At 38.0% G+C, this 22,213-nt stretch overlaps 1 protein-coding gene across 1 annotated transcript; it reads left to right on the top strand.

Moving 5' to 3' along the window:
• Window positions 1-590: 590 nt before the first annotated feature.
• LOC126234758 (uncharacterized) lies at window positions 591-21,233 on the top strand. The gene is made up of 2 exons (XM_049943508.1): window positions 591-1,014; window positions 20,780-21,233. The coding sequence occupies exons 1-2, from the start codon at window positions 610-612 to the stop codon at window positions 21,062-21,064; spliced, it is 690 nt and encodes a 229-aa protein (XP_049799465.1). The 5' UTR covers window positions 591-609; the 3' UTR covers window positions 21,065-21,233.
• Window positions 21,234-22,213: the final 980 nt, after the last annotated feature.

The following is a 22,213-nucleotide window of genomic DNA, read 5'->3' as shown; positions in this document are numbered from 1 at the left end:
GTTGGAAATAAAGACAAAACTTCTAAAAGAAATAATTCATGCATAATGGACGATAATGAAAGCAACAGTTGTGTCAATACATTTCACCTTGGGAATAATGAAGATGAACATATGATTAAGAGACCAACAAACAGAACTGAAAATGAGACTGTTCCTCACTCATCTGAATTTTTGGAAGTACAACACCTATCAGACAAAAAGCACAAAATGCATGATGCAAAAATTTCTAGATCTTTCATTTATCATTTTAAGAATTACAATTCATCAAATGATGATAAAAGTTTTATGACTTACAACAATACCAAGACTAATTCTGAAGAGAAAGATGTTGATGTAGGAACCAGAATCTCAGATAGTGTTAACATTCTGCATACACAAAACAGGTCTACATCTCTCAGCAGAAAATTCAGTAAATCTGATTTTACCACAAAACATCCAGGTATACTTCCTATTAAATGTCTCGAAAAAACAAATTCTATGTCTACTTCTGATTGTAATGTGTGTAAAGAGACAGAGAGTACTCTTGAACATCATCCGGAAAAGCATTATTTAGATGAACACCAGAAATTAAAAAATACATTATCACAGAAGAAAATCTACTCAGGGAGAATGACAGGTGGTGGAAGGAAACAAATGAAGAGGCCTTTCAGTAAGATTGGAGGAAAAAGAACAAAGAACTTTGAGCACAGTCAGAACTGTGATTCAGATACTTCTGAAACATATGAATATCTAAGACCAGGAAGCTATAAAGTACCGATGAAACATTCTGCTGAGGTGCACAACAAAACTTACAATAGTGAGGGACTATACCACTCTTCTTTTAAACCAGATTCTGCTGGTGGAATTAATAACAAAAAAGTCCTGAGTGAGATAAAAACATGTTTTTCAAAAAATGCAACTGTTGACATGCCACACAAAACAGACAGTAAAATTCAACAGAACGACATTCTTCATCACAAGTCAGTTTCTGGGGATGATAATGTAATGGAAAAGATGGACAAAACAAACTCTTTGGTAAGTTTTATATGTTATTTGTATAATAATTTTGCATTAATAATGTCCATTCTTGTGTGATACACATATATGCAGCACATATCTAAAAGGTAGTATACTATTCCATTCATTAAATTGCAAGTGCTACTCAGGACCTCAGGGAGCTCAGTCTTTTATGCCTGAGTTCAGGCTTGGTGAAGTTATGTTTCCCAAGCTGGGAGCTGCTGAGTACTGCCATTACTCTGTAACCATAAACTTTGTGCATGCTTTTGCACCACCATGCAAGACTGCAGTGGAAAGTTGTATGCCACAGAGAGTGATGATTTTGGCTTAACTACCCAAATTGCAAAGTTGGTACAAACCTCAACCAAAATGTATAATGGCTGTTGAGTTGAAATGAATGCTAATGGTTAACCTCTGGGGAACCTGCTGCAAAACAGCTGTATGGAGCTTAACCCATGCAAACAGGACTTCATCTGGGTGGATTATTGGTACTCTATCTGCCTGTGGAAAGCCAATGGATCCTACAGTTACTATAGACTCTCTCAGCACTTTTCATGATCAGTTCAGTAGCAATCGTACCCAAAAGAATAAGACTCCTCTACTAGAGAGGCTGTCAGAGACTATTGGAAAATACTTGAGCAATGCACCAAGATCAGTGGTAAACAATATATTCATTGTTATTCATTCAAAGAGAGGAAGGAACTTTTGAAAAACTACCACTTTTGTACATAAAGCTTCAGAGGGACTTAAAGTATCACTAAAATCTACTAAGAAACTGGAAATTGGTACTCTCCTTGTTGAGACATCAAGGACTACCCAAGTAAGCAAGTTAAACACTAAATCACTAGATGAATATGTCATAATTACATAGCTCCATACAGACCTAAATTGAAGTAAAGGGCAGTCAGCTGCAGAGAGAATGTGTGGACACTGAAGAACTGCAAGAAGGGTGGGAAAATGAAGGTGTGACTGAAGTCAGAAACATAATGAATAGAGAAAATTGTGAGTTAGAAAAGACCTTTATCATCACATTTAGTTTACTTAAATTGCCAGAGTATAATGCAGCCTGAAGGCTAGACCTCATACCCCTATGCAGTGCTAAAATGCCAACATTTAGGACACATTGCAGTGGAATATAAAGGGCAGACACCATGAGGGAGATGTGGCTTAGCTGCTCAAATGTGCACCCTTGTGTGTGAATTGCTTGTGACAACATCCTATATGGATCAGAGAATGTCCTGTGTGCAAAGATGAGAAAAAGATACAGAAAATCAACTTCAACCAACATATCCCATACCCCAAGGCACAAAATGGTTTTTAAGGCTTCCTAGCCATCTACATTCGTAAATTCATTTTCCTCAGCAGTGAATCAGCCTGTGTTGAAGACTAGTGTTGGCTCACAGTAGATAACAGCTGATGAAAGCACTACAACTTGCACCTGCAAATGTAGTTACAAACTTGCATCATAGACTAAACCAAGTACACATACTACAGAAAAATAGTGGTCACATAATGTATTCTTGAGAAGAAGCATGTATTCTCATGAGAAGCAGATAAAGAGAAACAAAAATGACCCAGATAAAACCATCACCAAAATTCAAAGAAGGGAACAAGAACCACAGACCTCAAACATATGGTATAAAAGAGTCAGATCATCCGATCTTGATCCTGTCTGACAGATCAGATGATGACAATTCACATAGGGGTGTGGATGTAGATGTCTGCTTGAGGGAGCTGGTAAATCCCTCATGTATCTTCCCCTCAACCCCACCCTCCCCACTTTTCCATTGCAAGTGTACTTCCTTGGCAGAATGGGAAGAGATACAAGAAAACCTCACCTCTAAGATGGCTTCCACACTTAAATGGACCATCAGTGTGTTAAGTACAACTTCCAACATATGGAAGATGTGTGTGCAGATGTGTCCAAGAGACACATTTTAAATCTGATGCCCCTGTACTACTTACTTGCAGCCTCCACAGAAAGGATGACCTTAATGAGGAAAGAGCTAAAGGAGGAACAGCTGTTTTTGTGAATGCTACATACAACTCCTTTATCTCTCCCTCTGAACATCAGTTTACAAGCAGTCATTGTCTTCAAAATTTAATAATATATTTCCTCCACCATAACCCCCATGAAGTTCTGGATCAAAAAGCTTTCACTGAACTCATTAAACAGCTCCCCCCAACTATTCCTTCTATGAATGCACACAATGTGCCATGGGGCTCAGAAACTAACTATCCCATTGGCGGAGCCACCGAGAGTCTCTTACTTTCAATTAATACATGCCTATCAAACAGAGGTGAAGCAAATACTTCAACATTGGAACAGTGTCATTTATTGCTACTGATCTCTCAGTCTTCTCTCCAGGCCTTGCACACACTGCTTGTTGCACAGTAGTTGACAACTTTGCACTCAACTGATCATTTCCTAATCTAGAGTCACCTATCAGACAGAGCAGTATTTGAAACTGCCACAATCAACACTGAGTAAGACAAATTGGACTCTATACAGTTGACATGTTACATTTTACCAGCATTAAACCAAGACACTCCACCACAAAACTGAAGCATCTACTCTTTAATCTGCAGACCAACTGCAAAGGCAATCTGTTCTCTGGGGGAGTAATGAATGCTACTCTGCTTTCAGGGGCAAGTGGGTGGGTCTGTGTAAGTTGTTGAGAACCTTTCAGATTTTTTCATAATGAGAACAAAAAAGTGGTCAAATTCTTAAGATGAACAAGAAGAGATCATGACAACATTTACTTAAGACCGCAAACCATTCTCTTAAAAATACAGTTGAATGAGAGAATGCCATGAGGATTTCTGGGAGAGGTTGGAGGTGCCAAGTGGCTGCTGTAATGTGAAACTAAAGTCTCAAGACTAACCTGATATAAGTGCCCTGGTTTCTGTTAAATTCCAAATACATGTAACAATGATTTAACTGCCTGTATAAACTGTGAATACTGACCCATGAAAGTTTTGTTTTAGCACTATCTGAGTTTACTTTAAGAACAATATAACACATTTCATGCACCTGTTAATCAACAGTCTTAAATGAATATTCAAATACACCATAATGATCCAGTTCCTTATCATTGAATCCATCACTTGACTTACAGATAAATGTTCCATCTTATTGATGTCAAGATTATTGATGAGCTTGCTTCATTCGTAATTGTATCCCAAATACTTTGTAAGGTTACTTACTTGGTTGTCGATTATTCTTCCTTGGTAGCACCTTTAAACTTAAAGTCTCATGCTGAAAACTGTTCAAACTGTTTAACTAAAATTGAAAAATAACTGACTCAGTGCCATGGGTTTATCATCATGTATTGGTGTGTTTATTTTGATCAGAACCCAAATGAGCAATGACCAGTTTTTTATACATTCCCTCACATAATTATTAGTACATTGTGCATTACTGAGTCAACCAAGCCAGCAATCCTACTCATCAACATCAGACATCAGTACAATAACTGAGCGGTAGCTTTGGAATGAGTTTGTTGTTAACATCCCTCACCATCTTACTTTAATGTAACACTGAGTTCACATATAACAAAGTCAGCACAAATATTCACTTGCAACAATTCATGAGCTGATGATTATTTGCATAATAGTCCTCTCACATAAATATTCATATAAAGCTACAATTGAGAATTGTTGCACATAGAGGATCAATTATTCAAATTAGAAATTTTAACTAGTAGCTAGCATGAAGCGCACACTTTAAAAAAGAAAAAATGACTCTGTGGTAGCTATGTGTGGTTTACATAGAAATAACAGCTGAAGAGTGCAGGTGCACTCAGTGGAGTGAGTGGTGGTGGTGATATGTGGGAGGGTCCAATGTAAACACTGCTGACAGTAAAGAATGATTTATTCAACTTTGGTACGTACTGTGCCATGGTTCAGCAAGGCAGAATGCGTCTCACTTTGTTGACAGTTGCAGGTGCTGATACACAGGTGGGGGCTTCCACCCTGGTGAGAGGATGCTGCACAAGAATCCTGACTTGCTGATGGCAGGCCTGTCTACAGCCAGGTGCCTTTGCAGGTCATAGCCTTGACATCAGTGGCATGATACTTCTCCATCGGTAATAGTGCCTGGAGCAGTCCCTTGATCCCACACGTGTTCACCATGCCAGCATAAGAAGACTGCTGTGTGTGACATTCAAGCTGCTGCCCTCTGACAGGAGTTGGACAGCAGCTGGCATTGAGGCACTAAGTCCTATGGGAAACTCATTGCATGCAGTAGCAGGCACAGACAGCAAGATGATGACGCCATGGCACTTTCCCAAGGAAAACTCAGTGCTGGCAGCAACAGGCTCAGCCCAGTCTCTAACCCATGGCTGCTGCTGGCAATGTCTAGTGATCCTACAATTCTGTGTGGCCCTGGTGCCGTGTTGGTGCTGCTGGATTCTGCCAAAAGGAATGCCTCTGCCTCAAACTTCGGACTTATTTGTATATCATTCTGAGGCACAATTGTTTCACTTAGACCTGGTACTTAAGTCATATCACCCTTGACAAGATACTTGTCCTGATGTGGTGATTGACCCTTCTACTACAGTTGTTGCTGCTGCAGGGCGCAGTTTTTCTCTGAGTGGGGCTCGCCTTGTCTCGCAATCCCCTTACATTCATATTATTCTAAGCCACATATCACCATACTGTGGCCTCTAGCCTACAGGTACTAATGCAGTACTTCATGGTGGATTTCTCTCTACTTTTTTTAATACTTTCTAAAAGACTGGGTAGTGGCACTATGTAACAGTGTTCTACCTTGACGCAGACTTTTTAGAAATATATGGTCATTGAAATGATTATGTGCAGTGATATAGAGATGTTGTTTTGGTGATAGTTAGCTGAGCACCGAGGATTTGCAGTTGACGTGGCAGTGTGTAAAGACTGATGTAATGATGTTTTGTGAACAAAGGAACAACATTTTATTTTACAACACTGCAAGATGAACATTTAGTGCTGTCGATCGATTGATTCCAATAATAATTTGGTTTAACTGCATGTTAGATGACAAGAAAAGTATTAAAGTTCAAGGTGCTATTTGAATGGCACAGTATGTACCTACATGGTGGATTCCCTCCTTTTAATGTAAAATTTCTATATTTGTAGTTTTGCTAAATTGGACTGTGTCTTAATTATTGGTTTAGTTGGATGACTAAAGGCACTATTCAGCTTAGAAAAATTAAGGCAACAATAGTATAATATCAAATTCAGGAAATAAACAAACTTAATGATTCGAATGACAGAATTATTTTAGGATGTGGCTAAACATTACTTATGTATAATTTCTAAATTAATGAGTTTTGGAAAAACTAAACTAGATACTGAAGGGCATGAAATTAAGGTTTTTCATTGAGTTAGATCCTTTTGTGAAGAAACAATTACTAGTTCACACTATTCCAATGGTTTCATGCTAATGGGATAACTTGTTTTACTAATTTATCGTATAGAAAAATGTTTTATGGAAATGTAATGAATTCATTTGAATCAACAAATTATCAGTTACCATGTGTATAGTCCTGTATGGTATGGGAGACAATATAACAGAGACACAACACAGTATAATGAAGTAACATCACTTTATTTTGAACAATTAATACATAGTGCTAAGACACGCTTGTACTACAAAAAGACCATACTGTCTCCCCGTGCAGTGGTATCAAAGATTGTAGGCTGTTGAGAGAAATCACTTGCCAGCAGCATTACTTTCCACAGGGCCTGGGTGTGGTATCACTGTTCACAAAAGTTCCTGTGGAGGACACTTTGCAAGTGTTGGAGGATCTTTTTTCTCCTGAAACTATAAAGTTGTTCCAGTTTGTGATGATGACCACCTACTTCTTGTATGGTAATAAATTTTATGAAATGACAGATGGTATGGAGATGGGATCTCCGTTGTCTCCATCATTAGCTAACTTTTTTGTGGAGAATTTTGAGAAACATGCATTAAATTCAACTCCCCTCCATCCATCCTTATTTTATTGTTATGTCAACAAAACATTTACAGTCTGGCCACACGATGCAGAAGCTCTTGAACAATTCATGGAACAGATGAACAGCATACATCCGAACATCCAGTTCGTTCACTGTCAAATTGGAGAGGGAAGGAAGGTTGCCATTCTTAGATGTTTTAGTACAATGACAGGCAGACAGGTGTCTCAGCCACTCTGTGTACCCTAAGCCAATGCATACCAATCTACACCATAATGCACAGAGCTTCCATCATCCTGTTCAGAAGAGAACCATTTTGAACACATTGGTTTATAGAGCAAAAACTGTTTCTGATGAGGACCACTTGAAGTCTGAAATTAACCATCTGAAGTATGTGTTCTGAAAGAATGGATATGGTGCACGCGATATAAAGGCAGCATTCTACAAGAAAAGGAAGCATGAAAATGCTGCACGCTCACAGGATGAAACACCAATTGCAGTTCTTCCTTTTTGTAGTGCTATATCCAGCAAAATAGAAAGAGTCCTGGGTAGACAGGGCATAAGACCGATTTTTTTGTCCTTCTAAGAAAATTAGGGAGGTGATGCACCCTGTTTAGGACAGTCTCAGCCTCAGGGTCCCTGGAAGTATAATATCGCCTGTGAGTGTGGAAGCAATTATATAGGTTAGACCATTCGTACCATTTCTGACCACTGTGCAGAACACCAGCCATATATTAAAAATAGAGAACTGGAGAAATCGGCAATTGTGGAGCACAGCCTCATGAATAAACATAAAATGCTGTTTGATGAAACAAAAATTTTGCCCCCTGCCTCCACATACTGAGATTCCGTTATTAAGGACGCTGTTGAAATAGGAATGAGCAAGAAGAACTTTGACCATGATAGTGGATACCATCTGAGCAGTGCATGGAAATGAGCTCTCTATGCAGCGAACCAGCAGAGAAATTCCTTGGAGGATTTATGCTCCCATGGAAGCGGTGTCGCCACCAGTGCAGATATTGACACCGTCTGCGACAGCAGTACATAATCACTGACCAATCACAAGCTGACCAATCAGAAGCCGTCCACAGGCTATATAAGGCCACCACAGCAGCAATGAAGACAGTCAGTTGATCTTGACAATGACGATGGAGGCTATCATCGAAATCCTGAGATTTTATCCCAAACTGATATGGCAAGCAAACTGAGAATGTTTTACATATAGTTTTGTCATTGGTCAAATGCCACAGTGTGCTGAGTTGTACATTTGATTGAAAATAATTTTCAGAAGTGTTATTAGGTGATGAACTTGGTTCTGTAAGATCTTGCATAATACCTGTCTTGTTATGCCTGGAATGAAGCAAGTTTCAATCTATAGGTTTGTTGCAGTGTCAATGACTAGTTTTTGGATTTGTGCATCTTGTAGTTTTGCTTCTGTGAAATCATAATAGTTAATTTGTGTGGAGATGGCATTGATGCATGACTTATGAGAATTGAGCAATATAATTGAGGTGTCAGAAGTGTCATGGGAATAAATCTTTTGACAGGTTATGATGGAGTTTGCTAGTGGCCTATGTCTGCGTAGACCGTTAAAGATCAGCCTTCAACTTCATCTTTAAAGTGGCGGGTTTTGTTTTAGACTATGAGGAGTTCACAATAGTAAGCTGACCATTTGCATTGTGAGGCATCTTGTAGTTGTGCTTCTGTGAACTCATCGTAGTTAATTTGTATGGAGATGGCATTTGTGCATGACTGTTGAGAATTGATCAATGTAATTAAGTGTCAGAAAACGTCTTTGGGATAAATCTTTTGATGGGTTATGATGGAGTCCGATAGTGGCCTGTGTCTGTGAAGATAGTTAAAGATCAACCTGCAACTTCATCCTTAAAGTGGGGTTGTCTTTCACAATTGTAAGCTGACCAATTGCATTGTGAGGCAATGAGTTATGGAGAAAAGAATTTATTTATTTTTATGTATTTTACTGGTAGTTCCATTGATTCTGATAGCAATGGAGTTGCAAGGATGTGGAAAAAGTCAGTATTTTTACAATGTTAACAATACAGGAGCCCACGATATGGTTAATTCATGACAAGACTCATAGTAACAAAATGGGACACTAGAAGAATTAAAAACATATTACATATATCAGAATTAACACTTATGTGTACACATTCAGATTAACAATATCAAAGTATTTGAGCAACAATATAACATTAGAGCAACAAATAGTTTACATTTATGCTTATACTGCATGGCGAACTTGGTTGTATAATAAAAACTTGCTCCTATGCACTAAAAATTTCACTAATTGAATAGAATGACTTCCTTCAGTTTGCTCTTGAACTTTGGTGTTTCAGGAGGAAGACTTTTGATGACACTGGGTAGAGCATTGTAAATTTTGATGCCTGTATAATTTACTCCTTTCTGTACAAGGGTATAGTTTGACTGGTTACTATGAAAGTCCTCTTTTGACCTTGTGTTGAGACCATGATATTCACTACTGGGTTTGAAGAGAGAGTGGTTTCTATTAATGAAACATACAAGGGAGTATATGTAGTGAGATATCATTGTAAATGCCTGTAGTTTCCTAAACGGATTCCCACATGAGTGCTTTGGTTGCACACCACTCATGATATGTATAGCTCTCTTCTGAGAAACAAATTTTTTTCGCCAAGGGCTGGTTGCCCCAAAAGATGATTCCATAAGACAAAAGTGCAGGAAAATATCCAAAATCAGCAGCTCTTGTGGCCTCCTTATGTGTGTTTGATGCAAGGATTCCATGACTTACCAAACGGGAAAGTGCTGGTAGACAGACACAATAAAAAACACACACACAGAATTTCAAGCTTTCGCAACCAACGGTTGCTTCGTCAGGAAAGAGGGAAGGAGAGGGAAAGACGAAAGGATGTGGGTTTTAAGGGAGAGGGTAAGGAGTCATTCCAATCCCGGGAGCAGAAAGACTTACCTTAGGGGGGAAAAAGGACAGGTATACACTCGCACACACACACATATCCATCCACACATATACAGACACAAGCAGACATATTAAAAGGCAAACTCTGCCCAAACTCTTTGCATTTTAATATGTCTGCTTGTGTCTGTATACATGAGGATGGATATGTGTGTGTGTGTGTGTGTGTGTGTGCGAGTGTATACCTGTCCTTTTTTCCCCCTAAGGTAAGTCATTCTGCTCCCGGGATTGGAATGACTCCTTACCCTCTCCCTTAAAACCCACATCCTTTCATCTTTCCCTCTCCTTCCCTCTTTCCTGATGAAGCAACCGTTGGTTGCGAAAGCTTGAATTTTGTGTGTTTGTTTGTGTGTCTATCGACCTGCCAGCGCTTTCGTTTGGTAAGTCACATCAGAGAGAGTCCATTACAGCTAAACCATTTCAGAATGCCATCAAATGCATTTTGCATTTTTCGCAGATATTTCCTGGTTATTCCCTGTTGCTTTGTCAACTAGAAGAGAAGTATCATCAGTGAATAGGGTGAACTTGTTCACTGACATCGTGTAGTGTGGGAGGTCATTTATAAATATAAGAAACAATAAGGGACCCAGTACCAAGCCTTGAGGCACTCCAGTGATGACTGTGTCCCACTTGGATAAAGCTGGGATTCCACTACTGTCACTAATTATTACCCTTTGTTTCCTATCTGTAAGATAGGATTTAATCCATGAGCCCATTATTCCACTGAACCCATTGTAGTCTGCATTATTTAGCAGAATTTTGTGGTTGACACAGTCAAAAGCTTTGGATAGGTCACATAGGATTCCAATTGGTGGCAATTTTCAGTTAAGAGATTCGAGAATTTGATCGGTGAAAGAGAAAATAGCATCATAAATTGATAAGTGTTGCCTGAAACCAAACTGACATTGACTGAGAACATTATGGCTGTTCAGATGATTAAAAATTCTCCTGTATACCAGTTTCTCAAGGACCTTTAAAAAACTTGTCAGCAGGGATGTTGGGCAGTAGTTTGTTACATTGGTTTTTCATCTTTCTTGAAAAGCAGTTTCACACAGGCATATTTTAATCTAAGTGGAACAATACCTTGTTTTAGGGATTCATTAAAAATGTTACACAAGCCTGCATTTATATAGCCATGACAGTGCTTGAGCATCTTAGTTGAAATATTATCAACCCCACTAGAGTTTTTTGACTTTATCTCTCTGATTGTCTTATTGATCTCACTAATTGTTTTGGGGGTTATCTGCATCTGGCAAACTCTGGCATTGTTAGCTTTATGCAGAAGGGCTATCGCATCATCCACTGAGCCTTCACAGCCAGTTTTTTCCGCAGCTGTTAAAAATGTTTATTGAAGACATTAGCAACTTCCTCAGCATTTTTTACAATATTTCCATCCTGACTTTAGAACGCTACTTTTTTACCACTCTCCCTTTTTATTACTTGCCAGATGGTTTTTTATTTGTTGTTTGAGTTATCAGTTTCAGGTGTTATGTACATAGTTTTGGTGTTTGTTATTACTCTTTTTAAAATATTACAGTACAATCTATAGCCCTTCTTTTTGATGGGATCATTAGATAGCATTAGGGATTCATATAAATTTACTTTTGTTCTACAGGAAATTCTGATCCCTTTAGTAATCCAGGGTTTCCATTTTGCAGCCTGAGGATTGTTTCTCAAGATTATTTTTGGAAATACAGTTTCAAACGATGACACAAACTCATTAGAAAATAGATTAAATTTTTCATTAATATTCCTCTCCATAAATACAGGGGTCCAGTCGATTTGCTGTAAGAGAAGATTGAAGATTTCTAAGTTATCATTATTGACTGGCCTTACAGTTTTAAAGGAGGATTTCAGTTTATCACGCAGTTTGATATCATTTACTGTGAGCAGCTGACCATCGCGGTCTGACAGACCATTGAGAATTTGACTGCTGCTTCTGTACGTGTCCAGGAATATATTGTCAATTAGGCTCTTGCAAGTATTAGTTATTCTAGATGGAAAGTTAACAACTGAAATTAGATTAAATGATTCCATCAGATGCTCTAGTTCTCTTCTGCTGTTATTTGTAGTTAAGAAGTTAATATTAAAATCACCGAAGATAATTAAATCCTTGTGTTTTCAATATATTTGGTTCAAAAGTGGTTCCATATGGTTTAGAAAGATACATATTTTCCTTGCAGGGGCCCTGTAAACTGCCAAAATTATAACTGACTTATTATTTGTAGTAATCTCCATTCTACAGGCTTCAAAGTGAGAATCTACACTGTAAGTACTTATGTCTAGGTATTTACATTTTACATTAGTTTTAACATAGATTGCAGTCCTTCCTTTCTCCTTTATGGATCTACTGTAGTTGGCTGCTAATGAGTATCCATCAGTTTGAGGCATTTCAGTTCCACTTGTCACATGGTGTTCTGTAAGACATATTATTTGTGCATGGTTTACAGATTCAGTGTCGATGACGTCAAGATTTAGAAGCTCCAGTTTGTTTCAGAGACCATTGATGTTCTGGTGGAACCCACAGAGTTTACTGCTACTGGTATTTCTTGGTTTGTAGCTACACTTTGATAGCTTAGCATCTCCCCATAAACTAGGACTGTTTGGTAAATTATTACACCTCAGATTATCACCAGTCTTAACATTTAGCCTAAAAAAGCCTTAGAAACAGACTGCTGATGTTTGTCTAATGATATTGACTGTGTGATTATCTCTTGAAGCTTATTTCCTATTTCACTCGTGTAAAATCGGCAGCCAATATTGTTTATATTCACTATAGTATCATTTTTGAAGTATTTAGCAATTGATTCATATTGCTCATTAGTTGCTCTTATTTCATGATTCACGCAAGACCATTGTGGTAGATCATGACGATGCGGGATGTTGAGAACAACAACATTAGTATGAGTTAAGTGACTCAAACATTCCCTTAGTTCCTGACAGGCATCTGATGTTTTGTTTTTAAAGATATCGTTCGATCCTCCAATTAGTACAACGTAATCATTTGTGGATAACTTACCAACTTCTGCCGAGCTTGCATGTTTCCTAAGTTCAGTTAAACCTGCACCTGGTTTGATGAATCTTATAACATCAATTGTTGTAGATGCCTCATTTAGTATATGAGAGGTGATTCTGCATCCATGGTTGTTGGCAATAAGCATCAGTTTTCTTCTTGATTTTTCTTCCTTGTAGCTTTGAGATTGTGGGTGATGGTCTTGAGGAGTAGCTCTGTGTTGATCAGGCTGATTATCTTCAGAGCTGTTATTCATCTTAGCACCATTTATTTGAGTTTCTGTCATATGCAGGTTAAGTGTCCCTTCACTGATAAATTGTGATAAAAGGATTTCTTCACTGTAAACACTATAATCCTTAGAACTGTTTTTCACTTGTATGACTGGTGAACTCTTATTTGCAATGTTTATATCAGAAGTCTCGGAGAGATCTGGACTGCTGTTCTTATTGAGTCTGCATAATTCACACTTCCACACTTGTACGGAATGTACATTATTCTTTAGTGAGGGGTCTATCTAGTTTGAAACATCGATAATGAAATGTGCTTTTGCAGCACACACATACGACACCATTCTTTGTCTTTTTGGAACATTTTTTGCAAAGATTTGCATAAACACTTTCATTTTCATTTGATTTACTGTTACTGGGTTCTTCTGATGCACTGTATGATTCATGCTGTATTATTTTTTGTTTTAAGTGCTATATTTCCTGAAGTAGCACTGAAATAATTTGGGTATCAGATCTGTATTCATTTAGTTTTAGGTCTAATTCTTTTCTTTCACATTTTGAGCAGAACCAGATTTTCTGACTTAGATTAGCATTCACATTGCTGAGATGATAAATAGTCTTACAATTAAAACACATCACACTTTTATTTGCTCTCTTTTTTCAGGGGCATAGTTCCAAGTTTAAATTTTCAGATACTACATGGCAGTTGGATTCAGGTGAAGACATGCTTGCATCACACAAGTAATTAACTTTTCTGTTTGCTTCTGCCTCAATATTTTCAGTAACTTTTGATACAATGAAGCATGAAATACACTTATCACTACAATATACAGCAAAATTAATGCATTTTGTACACTTTTCTGCATTTTTCAATTTACTTTCAGAGGTATGTAGTTAACTACCTACACATGGCACCATCATTGAATCTGATGGGTTGTTGTGTACCTGCCGTCCCCTGTTGAACAAAACCACTGATTGCAATGTCATTCATGTCTACGATTATTGATAAGTGTGCATGAAGGAGCAGATATGCCAGATTCATCACCTGAGTGGGGTTGTCTTTTAGGTTTTCAAAGGCTATGTGCATGGCTGTAGTCCACTGCAGTTTCTATTTGCTGTTGGTGGTTTTGCCTTTTGGTGCTTCCTCCAGTGAGGCCAGTGAGGTGGCTGCTTGTGGTTAGTGATACCGGTAAAAATTTATCATCTCTAGGAAATGGTATAAGTCATAGTAGTCTTTAGGGTGAGGTAGTTAATGGATGTGTTCCATTCATTGTGGTGTTGGGTCGATGCCAGCACCAAAAACATGACCCAAAAAAGTAACTTTGGTTCATCATAGTTGACTGTCTTCCATCCTTGATAATGACACTGTTTGTAGAAAGGGCATCAAGAACTTGTTTGAGATGAGTTTCCTGGATGTCATTATCTTGCAAGAAAATGAGAATGTCATCTATGTATGCATAGCAGAACAGCTTGAAGACAATGTTGTCTAAGAATCGTTGCCATGTCTGGGCTGAGTTTTTGAGGACATACAGCATAGAGAAATATTTGAACAGGCCAATTGGTGTAATGATTGCCATCTTCTGAATATTGTCTGCACGCATTGGTATTTGGTAAAAAGCCTGTTTACAGACCAACAAACTAAAAACAGTTGCACTCATGAGATAGTGGATAAAGTCTTGTATGTTGTTCAGTTAACTATCAGTGATAGTGCATGCATTAAGGATTCTGTAATCACCATTTAAGTGCAGAGTACCACCTTTTATTGGCACTGGCATGATGGGTGATGCCAATGGGCTCTCCAAGGGTTGAACAATTCCACCTTTTAAAAGTTCATTGAACGCTGCCTTCACCATGCAAAGTTTACTGACCATGAGTTGGTGTTGTCTGTGCTGAATCGGGGGGGTCCTGGCATGGTAAGGATTTCATGCACTATACCATTTATGATTATACAGTGGGGAAAAAGCCACATGTGAAGGAGTGGTGGAAGCCACAGATGTGGAATGGGTAGGGGAATAATGCAGTGTGCATGAGTAGAAGCATGTTAATGACCTCATTCTTATGTGAAGGTAGTGTAGGCAGTAGCATGGGCTGTGAGGTGGGTGGAGGTATGACGAGGCAGTGTGACATCTGCATAATAGAGTCATTGTCAACAATGGGAGTTTGTTGTGGGTCAAGAAGATGAAGATGTGCTGCGGGAAGCTTGTTGGATGTCATTTGTATCACCAGTTGAAACTTGTAGTTCTCCATCTGTGGGCAGAGAGATTCCAAGCATTCTTTGATGTAATTGGCTTCATTGAATTTGTTCAAGTGTGATAACATAGTCAAGGAGATGGCATTAATGATCATCTGTATTGGTATTGTGTCATTCTTTGTTAGAGATAGTTGTAGAGAGGTTGTGTCTCTTTGGAGGGAGGGTGTTGTTGATCATGCCAGAGACTACATGGCCAGTGTCATGTTGAATGAGCATGCCTTTGTCAAAATCTGATAGTAGCCCATAATGTTGGAGGTAATCAGCTCAGAGGATGGGTTTGGTAACTTATGCAATTTGAAAGTCCCGTGGAAAGGTCATTTTGCCTCTTCTGGAGCCATAAACAGTAATTGTAGAATTGTTCACTCCATGAAGTTGGACGGCTGTTGTACTGTTGGCTGTGGGAATGACAGTTGGAGATGTCGTGCTGATGTCTGAACCAGAGACAATCAAATAGTATTCTCATCTGATCAAGTCGAGGATGTAGTGCCTGCCAGTATTGCAAGGGATGGGGTGTTTGATGAATCCTTGACACGTGAAACAAGGAGACTTGCATGGGCATCATGACTTGATGCACCTATTATGAGCCGCTCATATCTTTTGCATGGTTACAGGGTAGACGACAGTTGCAGGCAGTGTTGCAGAATTGTGTGTGACACAAGCAGTAGTGCAGATGGTGACCATCAGACGGTAGTTGCCACTTGTGTGTTGTGTTGTCTCAGCTGGATGGAAGTAACTGTTCTAAGAAGAGGCTGCAATGTTGGAATGATTTGGCATTGCAGAAAGCTGTGCATGGTGAGGCTGGTGGTGTTGGCTGCAAATTGTGGCATTGTTCTCAACTAAATTAATGTATCGTCCATGTTGCATCACAGTGAAAGTTCTATCTGCCACTTTAAGTTTAGATCAAATGGCCTCCACTTGTTGGTGATTGTGGCAACTTGAATATGGGAAGATGTGTTGTTCATCAAACGTTCATTGTATATTACTTGTTGTAATTGTTCTCCCACTGTCCTGGACAGATCTTGTAGTAGTGTTGATTTTGCTGTTGAATATTTATGTTTTGCCAGTGGAGCCAAGATGTTGTAGTTACACACATCTGCATATTCCTGTAGGTTGGTAAGGAGAATGACGAGTGTAGCTGTATAACTCACGATGTTATGGATGATGAGGATGCTGTCCACTATGGTGAACCATATGAAGGGCTGATCTGAGTGAAATAATGGAAGCTTCAGATGAATGCCAAATCGTGAAGGGTTGAAACTAGTAGTTGGTTGCATCTGTTGCCAGGGGTAATGCAGTTGAATGTCCGATAGCAGTACACAGTATGGTGGGTAGCACAAGCAAATTGTGTGAATGCATGGGCAGCTGTGGAGGCACCAGTTCAAAATTTGGTTCATGTTGTGTGGTAGAACTGTTGATAACAAAAGGTGGTCACATGGTCAAGAGATCATGTGATAAATGTTTGGAATGTACCATGTGTGGAGGCATGGTGGTGTCAAAGCCACACAATATGTCCACAATAGGACACCGTTGTTCAACACTGATGTTCATTGAGTCATTGCACTGTTGAGTGTCACTGTGGGAAGGCTGATCATGGAGCACTTTATGATGTAGTGTTGCACTTGTGGCTGAACATTGCAAATTGTGATACACAATGGCTGGACATTGGTTGCATTGTTGTTATGCAGTATCCAATTGAGGATGTATTTGCCATAATTTGTGGTCATCACCAGTCATCAGTGTAGTCCCATCAGATATGGGAGACAATATAATAGAGACATGATACAGTGTAGTGGAATAATGACACTTTGTTTTGCACAATTAGCACACAGTGGCAAGACCTATCCACTTTACAAGAAGATGTAGACTATACTGTCTCCCCATGCTGTAGAGTCAAGATTATATGCTGTGAAGAAAAATCACTTGTCAGTGGCATTACTTTTCATGTAGTTCCCACATTTAATACTAATATTACTCACCTTAATCAACATTATACTTACCAACAACTACTTCACCTTTGAGGGGCAGGCATACAAACAGATCAGGGGTACAGCCATGGGAACCAGAATGGTGTCTTCCTATGCCAAGCTTTTCATGTGTCATTTGGAGGGGGCTCTCCTGGAATTCATGTCTTCAGCCTCTGCTTTTGGTTTTTTTCATCATACGGACCCATGGTGAGCCTGACCTGTTAAAATTCCTGGAATGTCTAAATACCTTCTCCCAATTAAATTTCACATGGACCTATTCTGAATCCCTTACCACTTTCCTTGATGTTGATCTTATCCTCACCGAAGGCCAGCTACATACTTCTGTCCATATTAAACCTACTAACAACCAACAGTGTTTACATTTTGACAGTTGCCATCCTTTCCATGTCAAATGTTCCCTCCCATACAGCTTTGGTATTCGAGGCAAATGTATTTGTTCAGATGGAGACTCTTTACAGCAATACATCACCATTCTCACCTCAGCCTTCACTGGACATAATTGCCGAACCAGCCTTGGTCAGAAGCAGATTTCCTGGCTCATCACATTCAATCCTGGTACTGCTGATCTCTCCAAAAAAAAAAACAAAAAAAAAACAAAAAACAAAAAAACAAAAAAAAAACAACAACTTCAGAGCACACCACTGATCACTCAGTATTAACCTGGTCTGGATTGTATTAATTAGCTACTTTGACAAAGTCATGACTTCCTAAAATCATGCCCTGAAATAAGATCAATTCTGTCTGAAATTTTGCCCACCACACTTATAATAGCTTTTCGTCAGCCTCTCAATCTCTGCAATCAGTTAGGATGAATGGGCATAGGCAGAAGGTGTATACTGGCAATGCTCTACAACATGACAATCATGACCTTGGTGCCTGTATAACCACATGCACCATCTGAATTCCTCCCCCAGACTCCAATTTCTCAGAACTCCACAAGTGGGAAGTACCACTACAACATGCCCTAGGTTCTCGCCACCCACCTGGCCTTAATTTACGTTAATTTCTTCTGTCTCAGCACTTCTTCACAGTAATTACTCCTTTCTTCACTCCATTTTAGTTTTCTACATCTTTCATTTTCTTACTGTCTTTTTTTGCCGTCCCCCATCCTCCTCTGTTACACACACACACACCACACACACACACACACTCACACACACACACAATGCACTTAGCTTTTCACTCTTATTAACTCATACACAATGCTTTAGCAGTAATCTCTGTCTTGCATATTACCACGTATTCCTCCTCGAAGCACCCAGGTTTCAAATCTTGTACTGTGCAGTCCCAAACAATCAGTCTTTCTTTCTCATCCTGTCTGGTATGTTTCCCCTGATCCACAGTTCTGGATGACCTTTCCAAAATCTGCTCCTTTTCCTAGACCTCCCCATTCCTTTTCCTTCACCCCTCTTCCTTCCCCCTCAAACCTTCTACCTAAAGAAGGAGCGACTAACTCCAAAAGCTTGCCTAATTATTATCTTCTTTAATGTGTGTGTTCTGCAGCTACTTGGTGAGTAGATTGGTGAGTAGATAAATACATTATACTGTGTAATATTACATGGAGTAATTACACTTCACCATGTTTCAACCATTCCACACAAAGACTGAAAATACTGAATGACATAAGAACTCTAAATGGATACTCAAATATCATTCACTGCTCCAAAGATTTTGATGTAAGCTTACTGTCTGCAATCTGAAAGAATCATATGAAAACACTACTAGCAATCTTGCTCTGAACGAATGAGTGCTAATTGTGCAAGTAACTCTCAGTGAACAAATAATTGTTCTGAAAGCAATGATCATGGTAGAATCTCCAATACCATATAATTTGTTAAATCCATAAGCATATGGCTTACTAAATAGAATCATTAAATGAATGTATATATTTAATAATGGGAAGGAGTGTGAATAAATTCAGAGAGCATGTAAATTACCGATTATTTCAATTCAGAACATAGCTCACAGTACATGGAAGAATACAGTTAATTTTATATGAACCAAGTGGCATTCTATAACTGCTTAGCAAAGAACTTACTCACAAAATATTTAAGAAGCTGAGGAAAATACCAAGAATTGTTAGATGAATGAAGAAGGGGTTTATATAGTTCACCTATGATGCAGATGCATTATATATGGAAAATAAATTCTGACCCGTGTGAATGGAGACTGAATGCCCCACAGTCCAAAACATGTTGAATAGTGTAACTCATAACTAGGAGAAGAATGCAACTGCCCCTTTTCCACATGGGAGTCAGATTCTGTATTGTCTGCAACTCATGTTAATTGTCTGTTCAGAATTGTATGTTATTGCCAATACCCTGAAATGACAAGTTATGAGATAGAAATATATGATTATCGGATCCTTCATTAAAGATACAGCTCAGATAATACACCAATAGAAGTCTAAGGTGGTTACATTTCACACAAACCCCTTTCCCACAGAATTTCATGTAATGCACTTATGCCTAAGATTCTACTCATATCAAAGTGTTACAGCAAACATTTAAAAGTGAAAGTAAACAATTATGAACAAAAATCCATGTTGACACTGGCCAAACTGAATAAGCTTGGGTATTTATCTGTTACGGGTACTTCTGCAAAGAGTTTCTGTCTGAGTTGTTATCAATACCTCATTATATCAGTCAAAACTGCATTAATGAAACATAATAAAATTCAAGAATATCATTTATAAAGTTATTTGTCAGATCTTCATTCTTCTTTCTTTTAAATTGTCCCCTGATACTTGTCTTCCAGCCTCACATCACTGATATGGGTCTCAAACTTCGTCTACATCAAGAATTCTTTTTCCTGCAAATTGCACTGTGAAATTAGCATCATTTCGATTCAGGGCACATATGGCACATGTATGTTTGTAAATAATATTTGGATATTAGTCAAAAACCAAGATTCTGCTATGCACTTTACAATCAACCACATACATTCATAGCAAAACATTCTCCTCATAAAACGTACAGTAATAGTCTTATACAATTATGCACTAATTTTTATACAGAGGAAATCTGAAATTAAACTTCCCCGACTGAAAATTGTAAGCAGAATTCATGTTTACTTCACTAAATAACACAGATTTGGTGGAAAAAGTGCCCAGTTGTTGAGTAACTGGAGATTTTTCTCTGATTAAAAATATTTTACTTGATCTGCAAATTTTCATGGCTAAATTTGGAGCAGCTGTAACATAGTGCAGTTTTCACAAAAAGCAGGTTGGAGACTGAATAATACATTCCTTCTTGATAGTTAAAAGTATTACTTTGTATTTATTTTCTTGCGTACATTGGATTGTATATATAATATGTTTCAGAGCTAGTTTGCTGCATTTTATGTCAGTAGTGTTTATTTTGTACTTCACTTAGTTCATTTCTTAAAAACTTTTTCCAGGTGCCTAGCTACCCAAAACACACAAGCAATGGCAAGAGACCGACTGTGTATTGGAATAAGAATGAGCATCAACTACCAAGGTGTCATTCATATTACAATGCAAGGCAAAGAGAAAGATTCTGTCATAGAAGAACGGAAAACAGAAATAGGAATACATCAGTTTCTTGTCTGAATAGTACAATGATGAATGCTTTTGAGAACCAAATTCCAGTTATGGAAAACAGTCAAAACTTTTCAATTATGAAAAAATGCAAGCTTGAAAATAATACATTTACTGCAATGTAATGTAAGTATGAAGAGCAGGTGACACATACTGCAATCAGATAAAGAAATCCTTCAGACCTGAATTATTTACCTCATATTTGACAAGCATAATGTCAATTTTGAAACTAAACCCTGAATGCTCGTCCATTGGAATCTACTTCATAATGACAATACAATAAAGACTCTTCCTATTTGAGGTATGAAATTCCATAAGACTAAGAGAGCTAACAAAGGAGACACTATAAAATATATTGCAACCTGACCTTCCTTTTAAGCCATGCATAAAGAGGAATTTTTCTGTGTGATTATCATCTTAAAGCCAATAATTCATGTGAATGATAATCGTCAGTAAGAAAGCTTTCTGTCACTGTATAAATGTGTTTTCAGCAAGGCAATAGGCTATAATATATTTTTTGGAACTGATACTATAAAAATTAAAGCAATCACACTCCTTGTACATCTCTAAAATATTGAATTTAGCTGAACCAAGTGATAATCTGCCATCGACTCAAATATCTAAATTAACAACATTCTTTTAATTCTAGACCAAGGTTGTGAGATTGGTTTTTTCCTGCCATTTCACTGATGTAGTTTTCTCAGTATCACTTCAAACATTATGCTATTTCCATGTGAGAAATGTATTTGTATATGTAGGTTAGGTTAACCTACAGAGAGTGTTTCAAAACAAATACCATAAAGAAATATTGTACTTTGACAGCAGTAGTAATAACTTTTCACTTTATAAACAGAAATGTTAATCAGTTTGTATATTATGTTTAAATGTCTTATGATGTGGGAATTAAATATTTGTACTGAAAAACAAGGACGTTTAATTTAATTCATGAAGGCTTGTTTATGATGGACCTTAGGAGTTCATGATTTGTGGAAAATTGTTTGTTAACAAATATTGTATTTCCTTGACTTTTGTAATAACAACTATTACTTCACTGATACAAACTTCTGTAAATTACCTTTATCATAGTTATCAAGAGGAAATGTAGTAACCTAGCACAAAAACAATAGTTTCCAAGTTAAGCCATTGTAGATGTTATCAGAAAAAACACTATTATATCTCTGGATGACATGTACTTTGTGGTGTTTTCTGCTGTACTTGAAACATGTTCCGAGAGGGAGCAACTGCATTTAATGATTATGATAATGTGGTGTATA

Source organism: Schistocerca nitens, chromosome 2 (genome assembly GCF_023898315.1).
Source record: "Schistocerca nitens isolate TAMUIC-IGC-003100 chromosome 2, iqSchNite1.1, whole genome shotgun sequence".
Classification (NCBI taxonomy): Eukaryota; Metazoa; Arthropoda; class Insecta; order Orthoptera; family Acrididae; genus Schistocerca; species Schistocerca nitens.
Note: the sequence above shows the minus strand (reverse complement) of the source record. Positions and strands in the feature narration are given on the sequence as shown.